This window comes from Armigeres subalbatus, chromosome 3 (genome assembly GCF_024139115.2).
Source record: "Armigeres subalbatus isolate Guangzhou_Male chromosome 3, GZ_Asu_2, whole genome shotgun sequence".
Classification (NCBI taxonomy): domain Eukaryota; kingdom Metazoa; phylum Arthropoda; class Insecta; order Diptera; family Culicidae; genus Armigeres; species Armigeres subalbatus.
The window spans coordinates 395,557,815-395,565,571 of record NC_085141.1 but is presented as its reverse complement, the minus strand read 5'-3'; the positions used below and the strand labels follow the sequence as shown (position 1 = coordinate 395,565,571).

Genomic DNA, 7,757 nt, shown 5'->3' with positions numbered 1-7,757 from the left:
CCACCGACAAAAAATCAATCGATCACTGTACTGTTTGACACTAGCTGGAGGAAAGCCCACTGGCGTTCGTAGGTGAGGGGAAGGAAAAAAGGCCTTTTCGCCAGTGAGTTTTCCTCCAGCTAGTGTCAAAAAGTACAGTGACCGATTTATTTTTACACACCGACAAGCCGCCATTACCGAGCGTGGAAAGCTGGATGAGCATGAGCATGAGCATGATTGACCGCCCACGCACAGAGAGAAATAAAATTGTGCTTCTGAGAATATCGCACTTTCGTTTTGAAAGTAGTTCGTTTTTAGTAATTTTGAGTAACGAAACTTTTACCTTGAATGCAAAATATTCTATTTGAAAGTTTTTCAGTCAACAAAACATTGTAGCTTTGAAAGCGAAAATTGTTCAAATGAGAGATAAAATAATTTTGAATCAACTTTTTATTTGATTGATTTGGCAACACTGGCTATAATCAAAAACAATCTGGCAACTATACGAGCAGTCAACGGCTGGACTGGAAAACTAACTCCGTATCAAGAAAAAAATGAGTACTGCTCCTACATAATTTCCTTCGACGAAGTAAATTTACAGGTAAACATTATCTAACTCTTTTCGATGCGAAAACTCCAAGGTCTTGTCTTCTATTTATTGATCATCGTATAGATGTTGAAAGAGCATGGGATGGACTCTGGATATTTCATCGAGTACCTAACAGGAATCGAGCGTCCGGCAGTTAATATTATATACGTGAGTTTGTACTATACTCACTAGAAAGCTAGAAATTTGATGATGCTAATATTTAATTTCGTTCGTTAGATGTTTACCATAAGCCGTTTCGACTTCGACTATACTAAGTTCAAACCGAGATTTAAACAGAGGATAAAACATTTGCGACAAAATCCCGCGGAACACCGAACAATGAAGCCAAAACGAGAAGATGACCACTACCACCTTTAAACGCGACCCTGGCGGCACATAATTTAAAAAAATATGAAGGTCATAAAATGTTAATTGCAAAGCGATCAAAAGTATAATAAAATGGAAGCAAAATAATGAATTTGGAATGTTTTTAATTTTATTTTGGCAAAACTAAATTAAAAATTGCATGTGAAATTAAGAAGAAACACAATTGTTATTTTGAAAGTATCACTAGTTGATTCTAATGTGATATTCACCTTTTATTTTGAAAGGAAAATGTTATGTTGAAAACATTCCTCTTGTCAAAGTTCTTGCCGAGGTAACATTTTTTGCATTGGTAGATTTAACAGTCCTATACTTTCTACTGAAAATCACTAACTAATTTTCTTAATTTCACCAACGTTTTTTTTAATTTTACCAACGATTTTTTTTAGTGTGCGGTTGCTACTCCGTTATTGCCAGGTCAGCTGTAATTACACAGAGAACCAACAGATGAAGTTTGGGACTAACATCATCTTCAATGTGTAAGAACTGGTGACCCAAAAATAAGCAATACCAGCGCCGGCCGTGTCCGAATGCAGGTCAATTGAGGAATAGGTAGGATAATGTTGACATGATTCTCGCTTTGATAGAAGCCGACGAGTCATCTGCACTTCCACGAGAAATCACTGGGATGTTGGATATATGGGGTAGGAAGTGTGGCAGGGTTCGTTTTGGTAAACGGTATGCCGTGTATAGCGTGTAGTTTGATCGATAAAAACAAAACTAATAATTTTAATTTAAGGCCGCACAAAGCAGAACAAAATTTCGGTGACCGGCTGATCGTTCTGCTTACCGCACAAAGCAAAACAAAGTTTCGATGACCGGCCGATCGTTCTGTTTCCCGAAGAAAACATGTCTGGACGCGATATAAACTTTAACTTTCTAATTAATTTACTCACCCGCACTACGCAGAACAAAATTTCGGTGACCAGCCGATCGTTCTGCTTACCGCACAAAGCAGAACACAATTTGCATGACCGGCTGATCGTTCTGCTTAATGAAGAAAACATGGACGCGATCTACGATCGTTCTACGTCCTACAAAACACGAACAAACCTGCACTGTTCACTTTCTTATTCATTTACCCACCCGCACAACAGAACTGGACATTTAGATAATCGCGGGATCATTTTATGTCCAATACAAAGCACATAAAAACGGATTGTGTCATTTTCTTGTATTTTTTTTTCTAACCAGCACTCAGAATCTGATATTTCGATAACTGCGCGGTTGTTCTGCGTCCAACACGAAAAAGCTTGCACTCACATGTTACATCGAGAAAATTGAAAAAAATAATAATAAAAGAGTGGAGATCAAGTGTGTCCAGTTTTTGATGAGAATTATAAAAATATAATGGAACGTACACACGGTCAAGCAGTTTGACCAACATTGACTCCACCTCTCGTTTATTCAGACATCCATCCAGTTTTACCAACAACGGCACGAACATTCAATTTATTCCACCAACAATATCACACACGAACGACCGAAGCGCCAACTTGAGCACCAACCATCAAAAAATGTATGGGGGTTTGTGCAACTTCACTACAAATGCTCAAACAAGTTCGGCGAACCTTGACTCCACCCCCGACAACTCAAACCAAAATCAAACCGTTTTAATTTTTTCCAACCGAGCCGTCAACTGTCAAATGGTTGTTCGAACAACTTCACACACGTTCAAACAAAGCGGCAACCGAAGCGTTTTCTTGGGGGCGGAGTCAATGTTCGTCAAACTGCTTGACTGGTGTGTACGTAGCATAACAGAAATGCACACGCAACAAGTACAAATTTTGAAAAAAAATAATATTGAACTTGAGAGCCATTTTATTTTATACTAGCAGACCCGACGAACTTTGTTTCGCCTAAAATTGATTTATTATCTGAATAATTCTCGAGATATTAAGAAATTGGTGTTTCATTTGTATGGGAGCCCCTCTTTCCAAAGCGGAGAGGGGTCTCGAACCATGTTAAGAACCTTCCCCGGCCCCAAAAACCTCTGCATACAAATTTTCACGCCGATCGGTTCAGTAGTTTCCGAGTCTATAAGGGTCAGACAGACAGAAATTCATTTTTATGTATATAGAGAAGAGATAAAAACATTTTAATTTAAGCAAGAAGTAGTAATTAATTTCAAATAACTATGCTTCTGAACTGGTGACAGAAATATAAAGTTCAGCTTTTCATCAGAGGTTGCAGAAAAATAAATAAGCCAAATGAACAAGACAGTTGATACAGAATCCAATTTCGGTGAAAATTCCTGGGGGGTTCCGGGTCTACTATTAATTTATATTTCATTGACAATCTGATAGATGAAATTTAAATTAAAAGGTGTTGCCTTTCTTTCACGTTGACCATAAAATTGCATTAGTTTGCAGATATCTGAATAATTTTACAGATTGTATAACATCATATTATTATTATCGTCTTTATTTAAGAGGTTTTCAGCCCTTGGCTGGCTCACCTCTGGAGCTATAACATCATAACTATTTGTACAATATTTAACTGATCTTCTGTTAATTCAAATTATATTTACTGTTTTATCTATAGATATTATGTCTTGAATATTTCCACCATTACCGATTTTTCATTCATTGTAAAAATACTAAACTACACACATTAAACAAATATATTTCAAAAATAAAACGAGCAAATCGCAGAACAACTATATATTGCTCACTAATATCAAAAACAAATTTAAATTGCGAAATTATTTTAAAATTTATTATTAAAAAATTATAGACAGTAAGAAACGAGCCAGCCGAGGGCTACACTGCCGCGATCTGAAAAAGCGACGCCAAATTACAACATACATGTTTTACATTTTTCTGTTAAATAACTCGATGAGTACAACTTGATAACACAATTTTTTGCAATATGGCACACACGTCACTTCTTCAGTCTACGGCAGTCTCTATAATAAAGACAATAATAATAATGATCATCGAAAGTACTCGGTCTGAAGGAGGCTTGGGCCTTCTAGAGAACTTGCAAAATTCATAGCAAAGTAATAACCAAAATTTCATTAAAAACAACTTTTTCAAAGTATTTAAATTTAAAACTTGTATAGAATAAAAAGAAAAGCACGATGTCCTCATTCATTGGACAACTATGCGGTTACAGTCAGTATAGCTTTCTTGAAGAAGGTTAGTTGGGGAAAATAGATAATAAATTACAAATATTGAACTCTTCAAAAGTATACGAGTGAATACACGGAGGATCAAAAAAATACCCAAATACTACATTTAAACATGAATTGCAGTTTATATTATTGGTCGATATCACAGGTTCTCCATAATCTGGACAATTGAAAATTGCCAAAAAATTACCACAGTACCCCATCTAAAAGCGATCTTGGCTCAAAAAAATAGTACCATGGAAGCATTGTCGCGCTACATAAATGTACATTTTATTCCCAATCACCTTGATTATAGCCCTAATATTCAGTAACTTGAGATTGATATAAAATTAAATGCCATATATACATTATTCTAAGTGACAATTAGATGATCGATCTTTGACATCAAGACAGTATCCATCACGTGATAAAGCTTGTAGTCTGAATAAGCAATTTTCGTACACATAGATCTAATCAATAACAAATAAAACAATACACATTATTCAAAGTAAAACTGTAAAAAAAACTGAAAAAATACAACCACGACGAATATGGGAAACCTGGTTTGGCAGCTTTTGAAGCCTAAACTTTCCTTGTGAATTGAAAAACGATACAGGCGAATTTCAGAAAGGTTGTGCTTGAACATAATGCTAGTAATTAAACAACGTCTCCCAAAGCTGTCATTTCTCTACAAAAGATGGACGATTAGGTGTCGATCTACGTGCTTCATAGAAAGCTCTACCATTTTTTTACCAAACCCTTTAAAACTCAATTTTAGATAATAAAACATGTAACTGGAAACGGCTCACCGCATATAATCTTGAAATAGTAATCTCCAACCTTCCGGGAGTAATTTTCTCTAGTGCAGCAGCTTTCTACTTCTCCATTTGGTATCGGAAGACGTGCCGTGTGCTCAGCTGCTCTCCGCACTTTTCATCTGCTTCCACAAATTTCACGTTAACATTTTTTGAAAATGTAAAAAAAATCGGATAAAAAACCAGGATTTCGTTGTGATGTAAAAGCTCAATAGCTTCAAAAGTTGACTTTTACGTCATGACGTGTATTTTTTTGTGTTCTTACTGTCATGTAATTTTAAGAACAGACTTAAATATATGTCATATGCTCCGCTCCTTTTATGTGCATGCAATCGAACTTAAAATTACACGTATTTTTCTAAGTGTGAGGGTGGAGTTATTGCAAAAAATTTGGTATTTTTTCCACCGTACTTCGGCTTGCTGGTGATATACTGCTATATGAAATCTTTCTTTTTAATCACGAAATAAGTAGCACTTTTAACGTATTTAGTTATTTTCCAACAACGACGCCACGAAATGAAAAATAAATCGCGAAACAAACCACACCACAAGTCGTCACCACTGACGTTCGAAACTGAATCAATTGTGTGCTTGATGACACTCAACCACATTCATGTAAATTTACATCTTATACATTCTAAATCTCAATCATTGTAAAACAAATTAATTGATGTTGAGAGTACATCAAGGAATACGTAAATTTAAATATAATTTGTGTTTATGTCTCAATATATTCAAGCACAACAGAGATTCAGTCGCATGTAAATTTCACATTTTTTTAGTGTGTGGGTTATACCTGGGGTATAAGAGGATTGATATTGTTAAACTTATGCAACACGGCAGACTACGGTAGGCTGGACATGTTATTCGTATGCCGGAAGAGCTTCAAACGAAGATAATATTTAGTAGAGAACCCGGAAAAGGCCGTAAATAGACGATAGCTTTTTGCAGTTAATGAGGATCTGAGAGCGCTGAACGTTCAGGGTGACTGGAAGCGATTGACTCAGGAATAAAACCCTGAGCATGAGTAATTTCTGATTTTTTATTCATCATTCTATTAATGGTCACACAAGAATATAATTATTCGACTTGTAATTCAACCACATATACTTCCCTTATGAACTCCAGAAATACTCCAGAAAGTTATTCCTTCTGCAACCAAACAGAATACCAATTTTAGCAACAGACAAAACTATATGTAAATAATGAAGTGGGATTATATTTTGGTCAGCATTATTATTGCTTCCTCCTTTGCGTGCTTATCGTCTTCGGTTCTATAGCAGGAATGAAATAAAACAGAATTCACTGAATCATAAAAGGAGCATCTTTGCCTTAATTAAGCTTACCTGAGTATTCCAAGATTAGCCAGCTTCAACAGATAAGGTTTGGCCTTATCGTACTCCTTCTGATCAAAATAGGCCTTCCCGATAAGATATTGGTTGTGGCGAAGAAAGTTCGGCTCAATCTCCTCCGCTTTGAGCAAACACCGGAGTGCGTCATCGTACGTTGGTTTAATCAGATTGCTGTTCAGTGTGTACACCAACTGTTTTTCGAACCATTGCAGCCGGAGTAGTTTTCCGTAAAAGCCCCCTTCCAGATACCACACGTAGGGATCTGAGGGGTCCAATCGTTTGGCGGTCTTAATGTGGGAGAGGACTTTGTTTAAGGATAGTATTTGTTGCTTTGGGCCGGAAATTCCTGCCTTCTCTCCGAGGAATATGGCGTAGTACTTATGTGAAGCTGATTCATTTGGCGAAGTTTCCAACAATTTTGAAGATATCTCGAACCCTTCAACGATCAGGTCTTCTGAACGTTTTTTATCTTTTCGGTGCCACTCTCTACTGAAGCAATACAAAGAATTTGCTAACCGCCACAATATTTCATATAGTGGAGGATCCTGCAAATTGTAATAATGGTAAACTTCACAACAAAGAGAGTTGTAGACCAACACATTACTTACCGCGTATTGACGTAAAAGACAACATGCTTCTTCGAATTCACAGTTTTCAATAAATTGATCCGCTCTGTGCACAATTTCATCCATACCAGTAACAGTTTGTTGTCTTATCCTATTTTTGCGTTCAGTATTAGTAGTAGCAATAGAGCTCACTTTGTCAGCCGGTTGGACGAACTTTAACCTACGACTATATTCAGGCAAATGATCACAATTAATCGCAGCTACTCCACGTTATTATTACTATGTAACACGAGTGCGTTGTCATGTGTTTTAATGATGACATAATCCTCGTTGGTTAGTGCACGTTTATGTCATAGTTTAAAGTTTCTTTAACCATCGAATAATAGAAAACATTGAGTATGGAAGGGTAGTGGTTTCATACCTAGCTGTGGTTTTCATTTTTGAGCCGGACTAATATTCAGCTCAGTGTTCCAATTGTCGTTATAGTAACTCAATTTCAAAAAGTTCGATTTTGTCTACCTCCAGTTTTATAACGACTGGGTCGACTAGGAATTATTGGACTCCCATTTTTCGCATTCTTGTATACTAAGCATACATGAATGCTGTATGTTCACGAAAAAAATAAACCTTTTTTATAGAAGGCCCGGAGACCCATAGTGTTATCTACCAATCGACTCAGAGCGACGAATTGATGTGCTATCTCTATGTGCTTGTATCGGCATGTGTGAAGGAAAATCAATTCAAATTGCCGCCATTTCTTTATTTTATGTCGTATTGGCCTGATTTTATCACTGTTCTGCTTGTACGGATTCCAGAATTCAGAATACGCATACTTTTCGTATGTCCTCGTTTCGACGTCAAAAGAAGAGCTATGCTAGACGTTTGCGGTCGGGACACAACCTCGGATACCCTTATCCAGAGGATGTGCCAAGCGATGGAGAAGTGGAACGCAGTTTCGAC

General features: G+C 36.8%; 1 protein-coding gene across 2 annotated transcripts; it reads right to left on the bottom strand.

Annotated features, from left to right (window-relative positions):
* Positions 1-6,066: 6,066 nt before the first annotated feature.
* On the bottom strand, positions 6,067-7,757 carry LOC134223983 (regulator of microtubule dynamics protein 1-like). Of its 2 annotated transcripts, XM_062703206.1 has the most exons (4): positions 7,631-7,757; positions 6,840-7,023; positions 6,226-6,776; positions 6,067-6,153 (listed from the first exon to the last, which is right to left on the bottom strand). In XM_062703206.1, exons 2-4 carry the CDS (start codon positions 6,921-6,923, stop codon positions 6,096-6,098), a joined length of 693 nt encoding a protein of 230 aa, XP_062559190.1. In that variant the 5' UTR covers positions 6,924-7,023; positions 7,631-7,757; the 3' UTR covers positions 6,067-6,095. The 2 variants fall into 2 exon arrangements, with proteins under 2 accessions (XP_062559190.1, XP_062559189.1); XM_062703205.1 differs by lacking the exon at positions 7,631-7,757 and having other exon boundaries at positions 6,840-7,157.

Bases quoted from the DNA above. Each gene is read 5' to 3' on its own strand.
- LOC134223983 (XM_062703206.1), bottom strand. From the start codon at position 6,923: ATGGATGAAATTGTGCACAGAGCGGATCAATTTATTGAAAACTGTGAA. The intron at 6,777-6,839 runs GTAAGTAATGTG...TACAATTTGCAG, and splicing joins GTCTTTTACGTCAATACGCG to GATCCTCCACTATATGAAAT. The intron at 6,154-6,225 runs GTAAGCTTAATT...TTCCTGCTATAG, and splicing joins GCTAATCTTGGAATACTCAG to AACCGAAGACGATAAGCACG.